At 52.7% G+C, this 19,555-nt stretch overlaps 7 protein-coding genes across 7 annotated transcripts; 2 read left to right on the top strand and 5 right to left on the bottom strand.

Moving 5' to 3' along the window:
- EV422DRAFT_531933 (uncharacterized protein) lies at positions 1-3,462 on the bottom strand. Its single transcript, XM_053070499.1, has 7 exons — positions 3,279-3,462; positions 3,152-3,202; positions 2,888-3,082; positions 2,782-2,824; positions 1,670-2,716; positions 1,482-1,607; positions 1-1,411 (listed from the first exon to the last, which is right to left on the bottom strand). The coding sequence occupies exons 1-7, from the start codon at positions 3,320-3,322 to the stop codon at positions 104-106; spliced, it is 2,814 nt and encodes a 937-aa protein (XP_052924959.1). The 5' UTR covers positions 3,323-3,462; the 3' UTR covers positions 1-103.
- An 814-nt stretch (positions 3,463-4,276) lies between these two features.
- Positions 4,277-6,423, top strand: EV422DRAFT_597146 (kinase-like domain-containing protein; the record flags this gene model as incomplete). Its single annotated transcript, XM_053073617.1, has 8 exons — positions 4,277-4,393; positions 4,459-4,587; positions 4,651-4,976; positions 5,046-5,160; positions 5,228-5,317; positions 5,374-5,497; positions 5,568-5,709; positions 5,775-6,423. Coding segments are annotated over 8 exons (1,452 nt in total), but the record flags the coding sequence as incomplete, so codon positions are not given.
- Positions 6,424-6,630: 207 nt separating this feature from the next.
- Positions 6,631-8,280, bottom strand: EV422DRAFT_531928 (uncharacterized protein). Its single transcript, XM_053070498.1, has 4 exons — positions 7,617-8,280; positions 7,404-7,554; positions 7,235-7,345; positions 6,631-7,160 (listed from the first exon to the last, which is right to left on the bottom strand). Exons 1-4 carry the CDS (start codon positions 8,171-8,173, stop codon positions 6,909-6,911), a joined length of 1,071 nt encoding a protein of 356 aa, XP_052924957.1. The 5' UTR covers positions 8,174-8,280; the 3' UTR covers positions 6,631-6,908.
- Positions 8,281-8,322: 42 nt separating this feature from the next.
- EV422DRAFT_81866 (uncharacterized protein) lies at positions 8,323-10,326 on the top strand. The gene is made up of 5 exons (XM_053074432.1): positions 8,323-9,059; positions 9,127-9,306; positions 9,377-9,617; positions 9,680-9,907; positions 9,969-10,326. The coding sequence occupies exons 1-5, from the start codon at positions 8,529-8,531 to the stop codon at positions 10,214-10,216; spliced, it is 1,428 nt and encodes a 475-aa protein (XP_052924956.1). The 5' UTR covers positions 8,323-8,528; the 3' UTR covers positions 10,217-10,326.
- Positions 10,327-10,767: 441 nt separating this feature from the next.
- On the bottom strand, positions 10,768-14,047 carry EV422DRAFT_81846 (P-loop containing nucleoside triphosphate hydrolase protein). The gene is made up of 3 exons (XM_053074431.1): positions 13,781-14,047; positions 11,818-13,705; positions 10,768-11,752 (listed from the first exon to the last, which is right to left on the bottom strand). The coding sequence occupies exons 1-3, from the start codon at positions 13,950-13,952 to the stop codon at positions 10,882-10,884; spliced, it is 2,931 nt and encodes a 976-aa protein (XP_052924955.1). The 5' UTR covers positions 13,953-14,047; the 3' UTR covers positions 10,768-10,881.
- Positions 14,048-16,797: 2,750 nt separating this feature from the next.
- EV422DRAFT_81743 (uncharacterized protein) lies at positions 16,798-17,938 on the bottom strand. Its single transcript, XM_053074430.1, has 5 exons — positions 17,769-17,938; positions 17,667-17,680; positions 17,551-17,593; positions 17,373-17,469; positions 16,798-17,305 (listed from the first exon to the last, which is right to left on the bottom strand). The coding sequence occupies exons 1-5, from the start codon at positions 17,846-17,848 to the stop codon at positions 16,970-16,972; spliced, it is 570 nt and encodes a 189-aa protein (XP_052924954.1). The 5' UTR covers positions 17,849-17,938; the 3' UTR covers positions 16,798-16,969.
- A 130-nt stretch (positions 17,939-18,068) lies between these two features.
- Positions 18,069-19,515, bottom strand: EV422DRAFT_531917 (uncharacterized protein). The gene is made up of 3 exons (XM_053070497.1): positions 19,054-19,515; positions 18,254-18,971; positions 18,069-18,181 (listed from the first exon to the last, which is right to left on the bottom strand). Exons 1-2 carry the CDS (start codon positions 19,185-19,187, stop codon positions 18,287-18,289), a joined length of 819 nt encoding a protein of 272 aa, XP_052924953.1. The 5' UTR covers positions 19,188-19,515; the 3' UTR covers positions 18,069-18,181; positions 18,254-18,286.
- Between the last annotated feature and the right edge of the window lie 40 nt (positions 19,516-19,555).

Genomic DNA, 19,555 nt, shown 5'->3' with positions numbered 1-19,555 from the left:
TACGCAAGGGCCTGCGATTGATATCACTTGCGAGATCATCGTTCTGATGAGATTCTCCTCCAAAATTGTCACAGTCCAATGCTAAATGTGAACAACTTCAACCTCACCTTCCAAGAACCGGCGGCACGATCCCATCATCAAGCCCCCCCGCCTCATCCTCATCTACGTCAATAATAACATCTCCATTCGCACCTCCACCAACCCCACCCGCCGCCGCCGCCTTCCGCCTTCTCCTCCTCGCAACAGCAGCATCCACATTCCTAAACACCTTCGCCATATGATTCGGCATATGATCCCCTGCCATCGTCGTCGAAATCACAATCTCCTGGAACTGGTCTGCCGTCGCCCATGTCGCCGTGTACAGGCGCGGGTGCCGGCGGGGATCTTGTGATCGGGGCGACGGCCGCGACTTGGATTTGGTGAGGGGACGCATGGAGGAGGTCCAGCGGGTGAAGGAGGAGAAGGGGGTGTGGTGTTTGATGGGGCGTTGATGGCCGCTAGTGTCGCTGGAGGGGGAGGTTTGGGAGGGGGAGTCGGCGGATACTCGGATGGTTTCTAGCTCTCGGGGTTGTGATATCGTGTCGTCGGTGAGAGGGTCGGCAGCTGATGATGCGGCCTCCGGGATAGCCGAAACCCCCCCTGATGGACGAGCTGGTCTTTGCACAAGGTCAGCCCGGGTCTTCTGAAAGTACAAAATCTTGCCCGGAAGGTACGTTTTGGCGTATATCGTCTGCGAATTCGACAATTTTGAAGATCTTTCCGGACTGGGACTCGACATGCGCCGCGGTTGCTGGGCTGCACTCGATGCCTCGCCGCTTCCAAGCTGAAAGCTGTCCATCGGATTACCCAGCTCCAAATCCGGAGTCAACGTCGGATGTATCTGTTCCTTCCCAGGCCGATACCCGACGGAAGTGCGGTTCACTACCAGGTTGCTCGTGCTCCCGACACTTTCTTGGGTATCGTGGCGCAGTTTCCGACTGGACCGTAGACGACGGCGTTGGGCTGCGACGGGGTCGGGATCTTCCTCATCGTCTGTAGTGAGCTGCTCGCCGAACCCGCCGTCCCCATTATCAGACCCAGCCCGATCCTCCCCATCCTCCTCGGGGCTGTTTGCACGACGCAAGAACCATGGTACGCCCAACCAGTCCTGTAACACCCACGAGCCCAGAACTCGAAGTTTATGCTGGTGGCAGGTGCTTAGACATCTGTTGACATTCACTTTCAGGTCTTCGACTGTCGCTCGATTGAGTCGGGGAACGACATCAGTGCCCAGGACGACGGTTGTGCAGAATTGCTGGAAGTATCCCTGTGCGCTGTGAGTTACCATGCAGCCTGGTGGACTGTAGCATATGGCGCGGGCTGTCGGATACGTGCTTGTGCGCAGGAGGAAGGCTAGCAGACAAGCCACGCCCTATTTCGAGACATGATTGTGTTAAGAGATGGGGTGCTTCCTGTACAGCCAGTTTCGCTGGAAGACCTACCCCGCCCAAGGAATGTCCACAACAGACAAGGCCATAACTCTGGTACTTGCTTCCCTCTTCCAGCAGCAACCGCCTCAGTACGCCCTCGCGTTCAATCTCCCGCATGACATTCTTCGCCGTCCGGAACTGGGGATGGAGGAACATAAGTCGATGTTACAGATTTCGATCCTCTCAATTACGTAACCCACCATTCCAGAATGCGTGTGAGCCTTGTCACCGCTCTCCAACCCGGGGACATCGATCTCGGTCAGATCGCAGTTCAGATCTACCAAGATATCGGCCGTCGACAGGGTCCCTCGCACTGCAATCACGATGGTCGACCGTGGATGATCAAAGCAGACCACAAACGGCGATCTGAAGAGTCCCCCTTGCAGAGAGATGTGGACCAAATCGGCATGAGGTAGCTGGTCCCCAATGGGAATTGAAACCGGAAGACACGGAATGAAAGTCTCGGTAGTGTACGAGCGGATGGCTGCCACAGCGGTCTCCGGGGATTTCCGCGACCATGGACAACACAAATGGTATACCCCGCGCTTCATGTTGGTCAGCATGTAAAGCGGCAAGCCGTAGATGCATTCGGCGTACTGGAAGAAGTACGTGATGTCGGATATCTCATCGTACAGGACAGGCACGTTACGGACGCCAGTAGTTGATGTGGCCGGCGTAGCGATGGACGATGCTGGTATCTCCACTTCCGCCATCTCCTGAACCAGAGGCGTATTCGCTTTAGGCGGATCCAACAGCCCAGCAGCCGCCTTCCCGGAGAGAGTGGTGGACGCGTCGGCCATGGATATGTTGAAGATCTGACTCCCGGCCTCCAACTGTTTCGCCCGTCTGCGTCTTTGCTTTTGCCGCAGTAAAACTACCCCAACCAAGATGTCACTCGGTACCGTGATGGCATCCTGCATGAATTCGGCGAAGATTCTCGCAACCTCCGTCAACACGTCCGGATCGTCATCGTTCGTGCTCGTACCGGCCGCATCGAGCCTTTGCTTCCGCGAGTGCGAGAAAAACATGAGCTTCAACCGTTTGCGCCAAACGGAGGTATGGTCGATGGCGTCCACATCCAGCGAGGTCGATCGGAGGAACAAGATCAAGGTGAGGATAAAGTATCCCAGTAGCCCTGCTGTGCTCAGTCCGATCAGGATGCGAACCACCAGCCCCACTTTGGAGGGTTCCGGACATGTCAATGGTGACGAGCCGAGGATCAGACTGAGACCGAAGATTTGAACTGCCTGTTGCGAGAGATCGTTAGGCCGTGTTTTCCGCATCGCTCATGAACATTCTGGGGCAAACTTACGAACTCAATGATCATAAGAAGCGCATGTGTATAGATCGCTTTGCTGAAGCGGAGAGGATATGAGATATTTCAGTCCAAAAGCCAAATGGCTTATCTTCGAGCTCACGTAATGTGCCTGCGTGGCCGATCATCTGCGACCGTTCCTTGAAGCGAGATCCACCCAGTCACCGCATCGTTGATAATCTCGAAGGACAGCACGATGATGGAAATGATCAAGTACGCGGATAGACCTCTATCATTATAGCATTCGTGCTCTTGACTCGTAGACGTATGGCGATACACTAAAATCGCTCCGAGTAGCCTACAGGTTGCAACAGTCAGCGTAAGAAAGCAGAATAGGACGCGTGCCCAGCCCCCTGTGCGCAACTACCAGAGGAAGTGAACACACAATCCATAGACGGCTGGGAAGAAGAAATCGTCACTATTAGACGTTGGTCAATGGAAGCCTTGTTTCTTGCACGGAGACATGCTATTCCTCTCGAAAGCAGTAGCTTTACCTAGCGACGTTCCAGCGCCTGTTGTAGAGCACCAAACCGCCCATAACTTTACGCGGTGCTTTCCAGATGCTTGGCAGATGTCTCAGAAGTTTAGGAAGATTTCAACGACAAACATGAGGCCTCCTGGTCGTGCGTGTTTTTGGCATTTGGGGCTTGTTCTGGCAGGCCTTTTAGTAGTTCTCAGAACGTTTGCCGTGGGAAAAAGTTCAGGGCACGATTTTACGCTTGTCTTTATCAGGCGCCAGCCACGCGGTGTCGATAAAGCAGCCCGCCATTAATTTGAAAGTCCGCTCGAATGACGGTATGACTGCAGAAATCGACTTGGCCCTGCCAGGGAGAAGTTAGGAAGGCATCGAGTCTTAGGAACTTTCGGTATGCAGGATCATTCCTCATTGAGCACTGAAGAGCTCTGGCGAGTTCGGACTCGCAGCATCCAACCCGAATCTATCTCGTCCAGCTCAATCCCATTCTGAGCCTCACACTGCCATGCTGTCAACGAGCTCTCGCCTACCCAATGCCGATCCAGGTCCTTGCCCACCAGCACCACCCAGAAGATATCACCCATTGCCAATACCTCCGGTCAACGAAGCTACCACACATCGGACTCGCATCCCTGTTCCGACGCATGGAAAGGATGCGGTAGCAACAGTAGACCGTATTGCGGAGAACATCGCTACGCTGACCCTGTCCGAGAAAAAGCATACTCTGCGACCGCAGATTCCTCCTGTCACTACGGAGGCATTAACAAAGCCTGTGAAGCCTCCACGTCCACCGCGGCATCTATCGCCGGCAGCTGAGGCCAATGACGGGATTGTAGTCAAGAGTAGGAGAGACCCTGGGCCGGGATCAGTCCATCCAACCCCTGCCCCAAGGCCTGCGACATATAAGAGGGAGGCTGCATTCACCCCCAGCGCGGCAACCAGGAGAAGATGCGAAATGGCAAACGTTTGTACGTACACAACATCGAACTTGATCTTGAATCGTTTTATGCTCACTATACCGTCTTCAAAACAGTTTTCTTGGATTACTATTTTGACCTTCTTACCTATTTGAACGACCGCAAGCAAAGATTGCAGAAGTTCAAGGACGATATGAAGACTCGAGGAGTAGGTCCGGTAATTCAAGTTGTTATCAAGGTTCCATGTGGCTTACTCAGAGTCATCCCACTCAGGTGCCCGAGGGTGAGCAAGACCGAGATTGGAAGTATCTTTGCGGAAAGGAACGAGCGGCTCTGCGGAAAAGACGGACTCGCATCCGTTTGGCAAACTTCAATATCGTCACTCAGGTCGGCCAAGGTGGATATGGTCAGGTACAGTGAGGGAGACTGTCCACATCAAGTGCGAAAACTCGCTGACCCAACGGTCGCAAATAGGTTTACTTGGCAAAGAAGAATGACACCAAAGAATTCTGCGCGCTCAAGAAAATGAGCAAAGCCCTCCTGCACAAACTTGGCGAAGTCAACCACATCCTCACCGAGCGTGACATCCTCACACGCACGGACAGTCCTTGGCTCGTCAAGCTTCTATACGCATTCCAAGACTGCGATCATGTATACTTGGCGATGGAGTATGTGCCTGGCGGCGACATGAGGACGTTGCTGAACAACTCTGGAGTACTGCGAGAGGTGCATGCACGATTCTATGTCGCCGAGATGATTGTGGCGGTTGCCGAATTGCATCGACTGGGGTACATTCACAGGTATGGGCGACGGGATGGTGTCCGCGTGTCATTTGGGAGGAAACTGATGTGTTTGTCCGGCTGGTCTAGGGACCTCAAGCCGGAGAACTTCTTGATCGATGCAACGGGGCATCTGAAGTTGACGGACTTTGGACTCAGTCGTGGTGCACTGAGCCCATCTATCATGGACTGTCTCAAAGAGAAGGTCCGCCTTCGTCCATTTGCCGTAAATTATGAAAGCCAGGGACTCATGGCTTTACTCATCCTGGCAGCTTGATAAACTAAAAGACACCCCATTGACACATCGATCGATTGCGGATAGACGCAGCATTCACAAATCGCTGCGGAGGGAAGATATGCTGGTCAGTTCAGCCGCTCTAGCTGCGTCATCTTGCCGCAGCTAACTGATTGTGTCTAGGCATACTCCCTCGTCGGATCTCCGGATTACATGGCGCCTGAGGTTCTCACAAACAACCAAGAAGGTTACGGTCTTGCAGTTGACTATTGGAGCATCGGTTGCATCCTGTTTGAATGCTTAGCAGGTTGGCATCCTAAATGGCGCTTTCAGGTGACTATTGACAACCATATCTGACTGAGGCAATGCAATTGCAGGATACCCTCCCTTCACTGCACCAACGACGGATGATGTATGGGTAAATGTTTACCACTGGGAAAAAGTACTTGAGCGGCCACGCTACAGCGGAGCAGATGAGGAGTTCAACCTGACGGATACGGCATGGAGCTTGGTCACAAGGTGATACGCAGGTTCCAATGTCGTCCGTAAGAGGGTAGTTGCTCACTGGGCGCCGTACTTCTTAGCCTGATTGCGAAACAGCCCGTGCGACTCCAATTGCAAACCCATCTCCAGCAACATCCTTTCTTCCACGATTACTCCTTCTCGCACCTCCGAACTCCCACCTCGCCCACCCCACCCTTCATTCCAGCCCTCAAATCCTCGATCGACACGACCTACTTTGACGACTTTAGCGATCCGAAAGACATGGCGATGTACAAGGAGGTCCAAGATCGAATGAAAGAGATGGAAAAGAAGAAGAATGAAGCTGCCACGAACCCAGCATCGGGCGTGCAGAAGGAGCTGAGGAATGCGTTTGTTGGGTTTACATTCAAGCATAAGGAAGCGAATGATTGGGATAAAGTAGATGACGGAACGTATACGGGTATGCATTCAAGGACATGGCGGTTCTTTGCAATTTTAACTATCTATTAACAAAGTCTGTCTTTTGCAGGCAGCACGATGTTCTGATGCCCCTGATAGCGGCCTTACGGGCAGAAATTGGGCAAGCCACAAGGCTATAGTGCTCTCATCAATCCACCAATGCTGACCTTTGAACACAATGTAATATGAAAGTTCAAAGGAAGAGGCGGTTATTCCCTGTACATGCGTCGCCAGTCGTGCTCTGCAGAATAGACCACTGACACATCACTGTTCGGCCTGTTGGCGTCGTCTGAGCCGCGCTGTCGTTTTGCCACGATCCTTCCCGTTTTCAGCTGTCCTACCAGCGAGCGAGCGGGTTCTCCCAATGATATGCAGCCAGATTCCAATTACAGTGACGCTAGTCAGTGACGCTAGTGTTTGAGAGGAGTGTGTTGCGATCGAGGGGCGCTATATATATACGCGTGCTCGTTGCTCGCAAGCGGAAGAGGTACGCTCAGATGGGGGTGACTAGAAATGGGTAACTCGTGCTAAATGTGGGTAGCTCACCTCCAGAATAAGACTTTTTTACAGCCAAAGTGAACCATTTGATCAACAAACCTAACCCCTTTGCCTTCGGTGAGTCGGCCTTACCCGGCCTCCTACAATCAGGGTCTACCCGCTCCGCTCGGCAGCTGTCTAACTAGTCTAACCCTAACCCGAGTTACTCACATTTAGCACGAGTTACCCACTTCTAGTCAATCCCTCAGATGACAACAGCATGACTCCTAATCCTAAGCCTAAAGAGGATCCGACCGCATGCGGCCAACCAGATTCGCCGTGGTGCCCAGATGCGCCTCCATGGCTAACACCGCACGCGCCATTTCCATCCTGTCTTCGCTCCACAGGAGGTCGAACACGCGACTCCTTTTCAAAACGACATACACGTTATCGGGCAAGTCGACCGTTAGCTGGATAGCATCCAAATAGGATGCAGGAAGAAACACGTGAACGATGAAGACTTTCCGATGATGAATTCCGATCAAAAAAGTCTACAAGAGCCGAATCATGAGTTAAGAAAGGCTGTGATGGGTTCCTAACACATCGACGATTGCTGAGTCCTTACCTCTTGGTCACCGGGCCCTTTGGTCCGGTTGTTGTAAGCTAAAGCCAGACACTCCGCGAAAAGCTGTCCGTAAATCCCGTCGATAAAGTGTTCGTGTCCGTACCGCTTGGCCTAAAGTCCACCTTAGAATACCGCTTTCACGACAGCATGCACACCAAGAAGCCTATACCTCAATTCCACATAATGTAACACCTCCGACGAGCCTGCCGCGACGACTGCCTTTTGAAGTGGCAGACTTTACCAAAGCCAACCATCCGTCGCTCCTCACAATGGCTGGTATGCCCCCACAAAGCCTTATAGTCCTCTCTAACGGCTCGGGGCTATGAGAGTGACGGACGATCAGCGGTGGATTGAGTTCAGATCTGGACAGACACTACCGTACCGAAGCTCAATCTCGTATGTTTTGCCGTTACGCGAAATAGTCGGCCCCATACTGTCTATCACCAGCCCGACAAAGGTTTTCAGTAGTGCCTCCCCGACGTTCTCTGGTTTGTCTTCGTCTGTTGTGCTGGACAAGTCTGGGCCTGTGGTGGACGCACTTCTCACCGACTCGTCTGAGGTATGAGCGATGACCGCCTGCAGGTTCCGGTAAAACGTATAGGACTCGGACCGTATCGTCGACCTGATTTCCTCCGGGGCGTTCTTGAGAGTGAAGTCTACGTCACGTACGACATCGCCATCGACAGAGAAAAGGGATGGAATGGCAGCTCGAACCACGTCCCGGGAAGGCAACAAATGGCCAGGGACGACGGCTTCAACAGGAAGGTTTGTTTTCGTAACAACATGAAAGGCAGACAAATGGGTTGGGCCCCATTTGGACCCTGAGCCCAGAGTGGCCGGAGGTGGCTGGTGTAGTGCGTACGAACGAAGGTCTGCGATTCCGAAGGGAAAGTTCAGCTCCCCGGTGGTGTCCGCAGTAAAGGCTAGGTGAGAAGCCATGTTGCTATAGGTCTATACGTCTAGAATTGTATAAAAGGTGGGGATTCTCCGTAGGGCTACAGTAGAGACAGCTGTGGAATTGTTTGGATGTTGTGTTCTATGGCTGCAAAGCTGGCTGCAAAGCAGACGATGAATTGGTTGGCGTTCCGTACTGTACGCACGGGAGTGGCCATGTCCGAAAGCAGGTCCGAAAGCAGTGGATTGCCCTCGACATCCCCCTTTTTGCTTTGGACTGTACTACGTTGCATGCATAGAAGTTGTCACACCACCCAGCTGAGACAACCATCGTCAAACACAACTATCTGGGAGCAAGTATAACTACTCCGAAGTTGCAGCGACGATATTACATACGACAATGGGCACCCCCGAATTCCGCAACTTCCAGCCCGACACGCCCCTTCGCCGCTTCGGCACCTCCTCCAAAAGCAACATCTCGGCCACCAGCGGCTTCTTCTCCCCATTTCGTCCTCAGGCTCGGACGTCCTCTCTGACCGACCGGCTGTTCGGCACCCCGGACAACAAACAGGCTCTTCAACCCTGGAAAGCCTCACACGATGCTGATAGTGTGTCTCAAGGGGAGGGGTTGACGCGGGTTCCGCCTTTTGGATTGGGAGGGATGGTAGGGTCACCCGGCCCCTCGTGTGAGGATATGTTTGGTGCAGGTGGAAGCACGAAGGATGCCGATGCGTACATCCCCTCAAACGGCAGATTCGATGAAGATGGACATGCGGATGATGGGTGGAACAAGGAGGAAGGTGTCGGTTCGGAGGCGTCGACTTTGGGATCCAGCCAACTTAAGTTTGAGTTCCCTATCGACACGCAAACGACCGAGGATGTGTTTGGCCTTGGGGACTTTCAGGAGGTGTTTGTGACTGAGGAGGACTTGGTAAGCGCTTATATAGGCCTTACCTTCGCCGACATCGGTTGGCCGGCGTTCAATCTTATTATGACAGGATAAAGCGCGAGAGAAGCTCTCTGAAGAAGAGGCGAAGACGCCCGAGCAGTCTATCAGTGAGATCTTGCACACACTGCAAAGGTGGTGTGTGCAAGATGAGAAGGCAGAAAATGGAAAAGATTCCTCAGACGAGGAGCCTGTAACCATCTTCGCAGACGTTGTCATCTGTTACAACTTCGTAAGTGTGACATCCTCACCCCTGTTGTACTTCCATACCCTTTGACGTCCTTTCAAACTTTGCTCTATAGATTGAACTAAGCTGCGGCCTCGTGCGGCTCCATGAGTCCCGACTATCATGGCACGGCATCCTGCCTTCAGCATCACAATTGATGAAGAATGCCGGCCCAATTGTTGCAGGCAAACCTACTACAATCAGCTGGTCGCGTGCTCTTCTGACGGACATTCGGTTCAAAAACTTGTCGGACGGGAAACCGCTGCTCATGTTTACAGTGGAAGAGACGCATTTCCTGCAGTTGTGTTTCAAGGAGGGTACGTATCTGAAACAGTTGCTTTCCATAGCATCATTGACCTCATGTCCCCCAACCAGGCAGGGAAGCGAAAGCCAGGCAGTGTACGGACCTCGTGCAGCGGATGGGCGACTCTGCGATCAACAGTGTACCCTCGAGCGCACCAGCTGCTTCACAAACGACAAACCCAGAGGCAGTGCGATTATCCCTCACGCCCCCGTCACCAGCGGCACTGTCGCCAGAGAAAGGTGTTCATCTACTGCCTATCCCCGCCGCGTTGCCGCCACAAACGCCTGCCCCACGACGCGTGTGGTATGTCAAGGACATGTGAAGGTGCTGTCGAGGGATTGCTGTTAACAGGCGGTTCTTTTAGGCGGGATGCTGTTGGCATACATAGGAACGGCAGAAGCATGTTGTCGCAAAGCGAAGCCGGCGCCGAGCCAGTTTCCGTCGTACAACCATCTTCAGCAAGCGCATCACCATCACATCCATCACCAAAGCGACGGCCCGCATCCGCTCAAATACCAGCATCCATCAGGGAGTCTACACAATCACATAAAGAAGCCTACGAAGCACGCAAACGCGCCATCGTACAATCGCGTGATGAAGCCATCAGACTAGCTCACGAACGATGCGACGCGCTTCTTGCCGAGCTTGAGCGCGAAATGCTCAACTCCAGCAGTCGTGCTGATGTCGAGGAACATGCAGAGAGCAGGGAAAGCAGCGGTTTGAACGACGCAGAGACTACAGACGTGGTGGCGGCCGATGATAAAGAAGCACTCGGAGCAGCATGTACGGTCCCGACAGAGCCGAACCCCTCAGACGAGCCGTTACGCGAATGTCAGCTATGTTTTGATGCGATGGAGAGTAAAGGTGCGCCACGTCAGTTGAAGGAGATATTCCATCTTGCTGAACATGCCCTTGCAGTGGTTAACCCATGTGGCCACCGATTGTGCGCTTCGTGCGCAGTGCAACTTGTCGCCATGTCGGCACCGAAGTGTCCTTGGGATAGGACAAAGTTCGATAACATTTTGGACTTGTGTGCTGTTGGAATTTGATGGCCCCTCCGCATGTGTAGGAAAGCGGCATTAAGTCAGAGATACGTGAATGGGACGGCCGCAGAGAAGGCGTCGCTAATACTCAGCCGAAGTATGCGTCGGGGCCGTGAATCATGCAATATTACATACAAATCGCTGTAGAATCCTATTCAATTTACATATATGCAACAGCCGCCATATACCCCTCACACGCCCTTTGGAAATAAGATATCGTCTCTGCAAAATATTCTACAACAATAAGCCACCCTCAACCTTCGCCAGCTCGACCAGCATCGGGTCATCAAAGAACTTCGTTACGGCGACATCCTCGCTCAACCCCTTTCTCCTCCGCGTCTTGACCATAAAGTCTCTCGCCAGGTGCTGTGCGGGACTAGGCTCTAACGGCCTCAGCACAATACTCTTGTCCAGCGGATCCCCGGGCACGATCTGCCAGTGGTCAAACATCTGCTGGCAGAAGGCTTGACCCTGGGTATGCGTCCTGAGATCCGTCTCGAAACCTGCCGAGTCGATGACGGGGATGTACGCTTTGACCGTGTACAGCGGTGACCCAGGTTTTGGGATATCCTGTGTAACGTGGCCACGACGGCGGGCGAGGACGGTGTACACTGCGGACACACAGTCGGCTGGGGCTTGCACTTCGACGAAGTAGACGGGCTCCATCAGGCGCGGTGTCGCCATGAGGAAGGAGGAGTAGCAGACACGGCGGGCGGTGGGGATTATCTGGCCTCCTCCGCGGTAGATGGCTTCCTGCGCCAGCGACGCGTCGAGGATCTTAAACTTCACGTTTCTGATCGGCTCGTCACACAATGGGCCTTCCCTGGTAGCCCATTGGAATCCCTGTTTGATGGAGTCGCGAACAGCTGTGAGGAGCTGTTTATCCGTCTCGGCTGGGAGCGTGTCGTTGAGGAGCAGGTTGGGACCGCCTTCGTCGTCGGGACCGAACGCCCAGATATTCCGTGATGCAAGCATGTCCCAGTCGTACTTCTTCTGGAACCAGTCGCTCAGTTGACGTGTTGGCCACTTCGCTGATACACGTAGATCTTCGATGTCCTCCGCAATCCCTTTTTCCAGAGGCTCTGCAACCATGGTAATTTTGTTCCTGCCGAATCGACCCTTGTAAGCAAACTACGGCCAGCCAGATTAGACTAAGCGAACACAACTCACTTCTTGTTGGGAGTCTCCGCGAAACATTTCAGAGTACTCGTCTCCACCACCGTTTCGCAAAACCTCACAACAGGATCAGCAACCTTCAGCTCGATCTCAGAGTATAGGCGTCGCAGATCATGCAGGACACAGTCCAAATACAGCTCTCCCGTTCCAAGAATGATGTGTTCTCCGCTTTCCTCCACCTTCGTTTGCACTATCGAGTACGACTTGTTGATCTTTCGCAACCCATCCAACATTTTCGGCAACTCCGTCGGGTTCACTGGCTCGACTGCGACTTTGACTACAGGCTGTGTGTTGTATCGTAGCGATCGGAAAATGTACACCGGGTCGTCCTCATCGACATCCGTGCTCGTGATCGTGGCAGTTTTCAGGATACCGGAATCGACGCCCTCCAGTAGCACCCAGCTTCCCGCAGGCGCCGAGGTCACTTTGACTTTGTATCTGCTTTCGTAAATCGCCAGGCCTGTCACTTCCCGTACGGTCATATCCTCTTCATCGTCCGGCGTATACCCCTCTCCCAACACCCGGACCTTCTGGCCCAGCTTGACGGTTCCACTCATCACTCGACCAAAGGCGTCGAAGCCCGTCATGTCGGTCGCATTGTACAGTTTGACAATGTGGACCATCAGAGGGCCTTCCGGATCCAGCTCTTTCATCGCTACTCCGTATTGGCCGTTGAGGTCACCAGTGTAGATGTGCTCCACCTTTGTGACCGCGTTCTCTTTCGGCGATGGGATCTTATCAACAATCATATCTACGAATCCACCAACAGTTCCGAAAAACTGCTCGCAAACGATCCTCAGGAGGGGCTTGACGTTCATTGATAGCTGGGCCGGCTTGAGGTATATGCCCAAAGACGACAAAACGCTCTTCAGAGACTTAGGGTCTTCGCCGATGACATGCGCATATAGCTTGAACAGAGGTTCCAAGATGAAATGCACAAACGTTCTCTTGCTAGAACTGTCCAACGGCTTCCTCCTGAATGTCCTCTTCTCCGAATCAAAGTAAATGTCCCCCCACAGACGCTTCGCGAACTCGTCAGTGTCAAAGTTTTCGTAGGACTCGGAGTACATCTGAGCGAAGGATTTGAGCGAAAAGAGCCATCCCATCTGGCTCGAAGCGAAGCAAACGTTTCCTAGCTCGGGCGATAACCGCACGTCTTCTGAGCAAGTGGCAAGGATGGTGTTGACCTCCTCGATCGTGTGTCGGAGTTTGAAGTATGCGTCGTTGGGGGGAAGCTTCAGCTCGAGTATCAGACGGTCGACTTTGTTAATCAGCAGGGTCACCGGTATCTTCTCTGCCACAAGGTGTTTGATAATGCGTTCCGTGTTGGCCATCACACCCTCCACGGCATCAACCACGAGCACAGCTCCATCGCAGATCCGCAGGGCAGCGGAAACTTCATCGGAGAAGTTGACATGGCCGGGAGTATCAAAGATATTCAGCAGATGCGATTTTCCATTCAGGCCCTGCAAAACCAGCGACATGGGCATGCTCTTGATACTAATTCCACGACCACGCTCCAATTCGTGAACGTCGGTGTATCGCTCCTTGCTCTCCAGATCCCACTGCATATCGTGCGTCTGCGATACAAGCACATCCACCAACGACGTCTTGCCGTGGTGCAGATGCCCGACGATTGCAATATTCCTCGTCAACTCTGGAAATGCCGTCAGATCTGCCAGGAACTCTTTGTTGTAGAATGTTGGTGGAAGGTCCTTCTCCTGGACGTAAGTCTTCCTTTTCTTTACGGGTGCAATGATGGGCTCCGTCAACAGCTGCGTGTCCTCCTCTTGCACTAGAGTCTCGACATCCGGCCCGTAGATCTCCTCTGCGGTCGCGTAGTACTTCTTATCCTCGTGGAGCACGATCTGCGTTGTTGGCTCTGGGAAAGGAGGTCATGGATCAGCCGGAACGACTCGATCAGGCCTACTGATTATCTGCAGCTGCGGACACTCACCGTCTACGTGCATCAAGCTCATTCCATTGTCCCGCTCCTCCTCCTCGGGTTCTTCGTCGCCGACTTCCATTGGCCGACTTTGCGGAAGGGTGTACTCCTCTTCCTCATCATCCTCGTCGTCCAAATCCGGACCAATGTAGTTGCCAAACTCGTCGTAGAGATCCACGTCCATGTTGAGCGCTTAATGAGTTAGGTCTTCAAGGGTTTTGAAACAGAAGGCTCTAGAGGATCTACTCGAATGCGACCAAATCCTCTGTTCCCCAGAAGTGGTGATGTTACCAGCGAGCGACCCTGCATTCCTCCTTGACATTGATCTTATTCGGTGTCACGTGATGTTGACGGCTATAATTCCCTGTCAACAGGCTGTCGATTTTGATAGCACAGATTTCGGTCCCGAGGGGTTCCCCACATATTACCCTACATTATTGCCTTTTTATTGGGCGGTTCACAGAGAGAGGGACAGTCGTAATGACCGATTTCTCGATTATCAGAGAACAGCATCAGCCTCACAGTGAGCTGGAAGACTATCTTTTTTGCGAAGAGGCTTACGTTTCACCGCATCAGGGTCAAGAGGTTCAAAGCACACCTGTCAGAGAAGTGTCCGATGAGCACCTGATATGCCTTCATACTTGCCCTTAGCTACTACTTATCATCGAGTTGAGTTACCCTCCTCGGACTCCTCGGACAGATCTATGAATGAAGGGAGATTCGACACCGGTATATTGAACAGGTATTCCAACGCCATTGATGAACCATTGAAGCCAAGTACAGACCATACAAGAAAGGTAACGAGGACTATCTAACCGCATTGGCCGTCTTCGTTCATTCATTTCTCTAGCCAATGCTCTCCTACGCCATACTTTCCTCATTCAGAACGCAGCCGAGATGAGAACTCCTAACTCGAGCATGCATGCGGTCCCTCGAACTCCTGACATGATTGCTGACATGACATCGACTGAACATGGACGGATCGATACTTTACCTTCCTTCAGGGACCTGACCCGTATAAACATATAAAAGGTGCGTCCTTAGCCATCCAAAAAGATAGGTATCACTCCCCAAAGGCGAGGTATGTAAATTCGACGTCCGATGCCGACCCATGCGCTGATGAGCATGTATCAGCCCGATTTCATGCGGAGTGTTGCAAGGAAATCTTTGTTGTTCTTTTCGTTTTGACTTTCATTGCTGCTTCGTTCTGCGCACTACCCCACCTGCGATGATGGGGGCATATTTCCCGAAATGATGTGATGAGAAAACCGACGAGTTCTGCATCGGTCGGATGTTCTTTGCCGCTGTATTGATGTCTCTCTCACATCGCGACATCAAAGCGTGTCGGTGTGTCGACGGCCCAGATGACTGTTGTTGACCAAATTCCGTTCCATTTTCCAGTAAGGAAATATCGATGGAAGATATTCCGCTCCGCCGTGCGTGTGCCTGGTAAGTAAGTTTCTTTGCTCTCAGGGGACCCCAACCAGTGCGGTGATGAACAAGAGAGACCTTCCGAAATCGATATGATGGAATAACAATGCGTTATCTTACTGAGCACTGGTCGGATGTTCTTCGCCGCGATCTCGAATTGTTCCGATATATCGACACCCAAATGCTTGTTTTGTTGACCGAGTTCCGTTTATTTCCAGCGGCGCGTCGTCTACGGATAAAATACCACTCCGTTATGCGTTGCTTCGGTAAGTAAGCTTCGTTACTCTCAGGACTACCCCAACCAGTGCGATGATGAACAATAATTGCTTCTGAAATCGATATGATGGAATTACAATGGGAAACTTACTCTGAGCACTGATCGGATGTTCTTCGCCGCGGTCTTGAATTGTTCCGATATATCGACGCCCAAATCTTGTTTGTTGACCGAGTTGCGTTTATTTCCAGCGGCGAGTCGTCCATGGATAATATGCCGCTCCGTTATGCGTGTGCGTGGCTAAAAAGGCTGCTCTTCTGCGCGTACTTTGGAGAACCACTGTCGCCGAAGATACAGTCCTTAAACATCTGGGTTCGGCACAGGAAATCCGGAAGCTCCTGTAGGAAGGTAGAAAGTCGACGTGAAAACGGTGGGTATAGCTCAGCAGATTACCACGGGATTTGACTTTCCAACTCTCTCGGGTTCCGTTTGAAACTCTGACAAAAATGAGTATCGACAAGTCGTTTGGCGTACAAGTGCGGAAACCATGTTAGGCGTTAACAAGTGCATAGAGTTCCACGGGAATCGGGCGAATGATGTGAGGTGATATAGACGCAGCAAGGGAAACGTAGGTCATCTGGGGGAGCGGCTTGATCGATGTAGACGGCAGCCGATGTGGGGGGCAAGTGGGGTTATGAAATGCAGATTCATGCGTTGACGATGTAGACCAGTGAGGGTACTGTCGCTTTGGCGACCGAAAATGAAGAAACTTGCACGATAAGGGCATGGACATGGCTTTGAAGTAACATTCGAACGATGATCGTCAAGAGGTCGGGCGAAACGAGATTGGACGTGGAATGGATCGTTTAGGGCGCCATTTGTACTGTAGGACTGGACCGTGCGCTACAGTCGACGAACGAAGGGCGGCGGATTGACGGCCTCGAGGTAGAGAGAAGACTTGATTGTCAACTTGACCAGATAACTCGTCTGTCATGACGCGGAAAGGATGCTTCGGCCCGGTAGACGGGATGCGACGGATGGGAATGCACGAAGGTTACGACCTGATTTTCGCGCGACAAGTTGGACCGGCCTGGGGATGGCATTCGGCGGGAGAAACGTCCGCAATCCGAATCAAGCTATCGACCGTTATCGCAAAAATATCGACCACTCGGACGTAAGGATAAGTAAAGCTGTTTCGTTTTTACGTAGGTAAGGGGTACAAAAATCGCACGATATCGTTCGCTACATTGTAGTCGTTCGCAGGACCGTAGAATCGATGACGACCGACCGACCGACCGACCGACCGACGTGGCGGAGTAAGACGTTCAACGAGGCCACTAATCCGCTATGTAACAAAATCTCGGAGCGAGCGTGTCATTAAAGAAGAAAAAGCATAAGAAAAGAAAAACACCCGTCAGGCCATCAAAAGCAGCAACGTCGACGTCCAGGCCATTTCTTCGGGATATTGATGGAAGTATCTCCGAAATGCCAACCTATCCCTCACAAACGGACTTCCCTGTACATCCTTTTTTTCCCAAGACAAAATCTCAAGGAGCTCAGGGGGTAGGCGAGCGCCCGTTACGATCGTCATCAGCAGGACGAGGAGACGGACTGCGTGCGCCGCCATTTCCAATGGGGCTAGGGGACCGCTTTGAGATCTCTTCCTTGACTTCCGGATCGACGCGTTTGACTCCGTTCTCCTTCCTGTCGTCGAAGCCGTCCGGTGACGCAGTGCGAGCGCGATCCGTCTTCACAGGCGACCTAGGCTTTCGCGGGGACCTGGGGGAGCGAGAGCGGTCGCGGTGGGCCCGGCGACGGGGTGGAGAGCGAGAGCGCGACCTGCGTCCACCATCCTCGTAGCGCCAGCCTCGACCAGGCGTGTTCTTGGCCCACTGTTTCGGTTGGAGTACCAGTGAGTCGATCGAGTCTCGGAGATGTTCGACTTGGTAAAGATCGTACCTGAACGTGCAACGCGTGACCTTCGATTCGACGTCCTTGCATCTCATAGTAAGCATCTTCAGCGTCTCGGGGATCTTCAAACTCGACAAAAGCATAGCTATAAAGAAATAAGCGAAGTCCGAGCGGATCAGACTTTCGAGCGTTCCCGATCGGTCGCAATCAGGCAGATGGGACTTACGGTTTAGCCTGGGACCCTCTGGCTGCAGGAATATCACAGCGGACTAATCGAAAGAGATCGGTTAGACATACTTCTCGCGGATTACGGGAGGAAGAGCACAGAGGCTCAAAACTTGCCTAGTCGCCCATATCTAAGCAGGGTAGAGTAGCGTTAGCGGCAGCTCGTTTCTCACGAGATCGGGGGGGGGAGGGGGGGGGGGGGGGGGGGGCATTGTTTACCTTTCGAACTCATACGCGAGTTCCTTGGCGCGGGTGCGGAGAGAAAACCCGGCGACAAAGAGGGTCGTTCGCCTGGACATGATACGGTAGATGAATAGCGAAGGGTTTGGAGATGGGACTAGTCGGTATTAGTGAGTGCAGGGACTGTGATGAAAGTGCAAGAATTCTTGATCCTTGGTTGGAAAGTGCGATAAGGGAGGCGCTGATGACATGCTTCGCGAAAGATTAAACTTGTCACGTGAGGAAAGCATTTAATCCTTCCGACAGTTCCGACAGGGGGCAGTGGGGGAACATCGAAAGCATTTTGCAAGGACCACCTGCCTCCTGCACATCTGTGCCCTTCAAATTCAGGAGGTTGCTGGGTTTGTAGAGTTTCCCGAGGAGCTTACATCCATATCCCTCCCGCCTGCCAAGTGTGTACACGGTTTTCGAGAACTGTTGACTGCAACCTTTTTTGAAAATGTTCCTATATTCCTTCCTTATAGGTCCCTCGCTGAACTCGTGCTGCGTCGTTTACACTATATGAGAGAAGCCGCAGACACAATCACCAGGGAAAGCAGAGCCACAAGGGACGGGCGCAAGGCAGATGCGGCGCTGACAGGCGAAGCAGACGCAGTAGGTGAAGCAGACGAAGTAGACGAAGCCGACGAGTCCGACAAACCAGGAAAGGCGGGTAGCGTAACTGCGGCGGGAATCGAGCAGCGATAGACTCCCGACTCGGCAGTCGTATTGGCTGTCATCGCCAAGCACTGGTTGTTCAGGTAGGAGGAAATACCCGCAAAGTCCGCATCAGGGCACCCGGGTTTGTTGTACTCCCAAATCTGTTGGCGGGCCGAGTCGCACGTGGAGAACGTTGAGGTCGACAGTCCGTCGTGCGTACTGTTGAAGCAAAAGTTCACTTTTTTTGGGGCGACCGTGCTCGTTGCCTTTGCGACATTGCCGGCTCCGCAATCTGCGAAAGTGGAGTACGCTTCGAACGAAAACTTCCACGCTTCTTGAGCCTGCGGTTTGTTCGGCGTTGATAACGTGTTTGCGTTACAGTAAAGCTTGGTTCCTCCGACACAGGTATCAACAGCTTGTGCGGTGGTGTTGATGAGCGCTGTCTGGTTGAGACAATTGGCCTCGGTACCGTAGTTCTGCAGCGCGAGGGTTCCATTCGCGCAAGAGGCTCTGGCATAGAGTCCGCCGAAGTAGATGCACGCTGTTAGGAGATATCGACAGTTGTTTAGCTAAAGAAACACTAAACAACAATCGTGGTCTTCAAACAAGAGGACCGAGCCTACCTCGTTCGTTATACACCGACTCCAGGATGGCGGCGGACGTGCAGGTGTCGGTCGCGTATTCTTTGAGGCTCAGGGAAGCGCCGGTAGCCAGGCTCGCAGTGGCCGCCGCTGCGGCGACGAGAATGGTGGTACGCATTTCGTTTCGGCCACGGGTGGAAAAGCGTGATGAGGGGGGTTCTGATCGTATGGAAAGCGTCGGGAGGTTGAACGAGCGAGCGGGGCTGGTTCCATACTGTATGTATGTAGCACGAGCGAGGTCGGAGTGCCGCTTACGTCGGAAGAAAGGGTGTCGGACAAAAGGGTGTGAAAGGTGTGGACTTCTTGAACTTCCTTGTATTGCCCTGCAACTCTAGGATCTACAGATATATCCCCGAGTCACTTCACCAGCCCCAATACCGTCGCTCTCTCGGGATTATGTCATGAATGTGACGGATCTACAGTCATTGTACTGTCATTGTACTGTCATTGTCCTGTCATTTTAGGTCCCCTTGCAATCGCTCCACA

This window comes from Fimicolochytrium jonesii (assembly GCF_025526975.1).
Source record: "Fimicolochytrium jonesii strain JEL569 chromosome Unknown EV422scaffold_14, whole genome shotgun sequence".
NCBI lineage: Eukaryota > Fungi > Chytridiomycota > Chytridiomycetes > Spizellomycetales > Powellomycetaceae > Fimicolochytrium > Fimicolochytrium jonesii.
Note: the sequence above shows the minus strand (reverse complement) of the source record. Positions and strands in the feature narration are given on the sequence as shown.

What these genes read in the sequence shown, in the direction of transcription:
- EV422DRAFT_81846 (XM_053074431.1), bottom strand. Translation starts at nt 13,952, where the DNA reads ATGGACGTGGATCTCTACGACGAGTTTGGCAACTACATTGGTCCGGAT. An exon ending in GAGCTTGATGCACGTAGACG is followed by an intron (nt 13,706 to 13,780) that starts GTGAGTGTCCGC and finishes CTCCTTTCCCAG; the next exon opens with AGCCAACAACGCAGATCGTG. An exon ending in GCGGAGACTCCCAACAAGAA is followed by an intron (nt 11,753 to 11,817) that starts GTGAGTTGTGTT and finishes TCGATTCGGCAG; the next exon opens with GAACAAAATTACCATGGTTG.
- EV422DRAFT_81743 (XM_053074430.1), bottom strand. Translation starts at nt 17,848, where the DNA reads ATGTCCAGGCGAACGACCCTCTTTGTCGCCGGGTTTTCTCTCCGCACC. An exon ending in AGAGGGTCCCAGGCTAAACC is followed by an intron (nt 17,470 to 17,550) that starts GTAAGTCCCATC and finishes ATTTCTTTATAG; the next exon opens with CTATGCTTTTGTCGAGTTTG. An exon ending in GTCACGCGTTGCACGTTCAG is followed by an intron (nt 17,306 to 17,372) that starts GTACGATCTTTA and finishes CAACCGAAACAG; the next exon opens with TGGGCCAAGAACACGCCTGG.
- EV422DRAFT_531917 (XM_053070497.1), bottom strand. Translation starts at nt 19,187, where the DNA reads ATGCGTACCACCATTCTCGTCGCCGCAGCGGCGGCCACTGCGAGCCTG. An exon ending in GAGTCGGTGTATAACGAACG is followed by an intron (nt 18,972 to 19,053) that starts AGGTAGGCTCGG and finishes ATATCTCCTAAC; the next exon opens with AGCGTGCATCTACTTCGGCG.
- EV422DRAFT_531933 (XM_053070499.1), bottom strand. Translation starts at nt 3,322, where the DNA reads ATGGGCGGTTTGGTGCTCTACAACAGGCGCTGGAACGTCGCTAG. An exon ending in TTGTGTGTTCACTTCCTCTG is followed by an intron (nt 3,083 to 3,151) that starts GTAGTTGCGCAC and finishes TGCAACCTGTAG; the next exon opens with GCTACTCGGAGCGATTTTAG. An exon ending in TTCTTATGATCATTGAGTTC is followed by an intron (nt 2,717 to 2,781) that starts GTAAGTTTGCCC and finishes CTCTCGCAACAG; the next exon opens with GCAGTTCAAATCTTCGGTCT.
- EV422DRAFT_81866 (XM_053074432.1), top strand. Translation starts at nt 8,529, where the DNA reads ATGGGCACCCCCGAATTCCGCAACTTCCAGCCCGACACGCCCCTTCGC. An exon ending in GCAGTTGTGTTTCAAGGAGG is followed by an intron (nt 9,618 to 9,679) that starts GTACGTATCTGA and finishes CCAACCAGGCAG; the next exon opens with GGAAGCGAAAGCCAGGCAGT. An exon ending in CCTGCCCCACGACGCGTGTG is followed by an intron (nt 9,908 to 9,968) that starts GTATGTCAAGGA and finishes CGGTTCTTTTAG; the next exon opens with GCGGGATGCTGTTGGCATAC.
- EV422DRAFT_531928 (XM_053070498.1), bottom strand. Translation starts at nt 8,173, where the DNA reads ATGGCTTCTCACCTAGCCTTTACTGCGGACACCACCGGGGAGCTGAAC. An exon ending in ACATACGAGATTGAGCTTCG is followed by an intron (nt 7,555 to 7,616) that starts GTACGGTAGTGT and finishes TCACTCTCATAG; the next exon opens with CCCCGAGCCGTTAGAGAGGA. An exon ending in AAGGGCCCGGTGACCAAGAG is followed by an intron (nt 7,161 to 7,234) that starts GTAAGGACTCAG and finishes CGGCTCTTGTAG; the next exon opens with ACTTTTTTGATCGGAATTCA.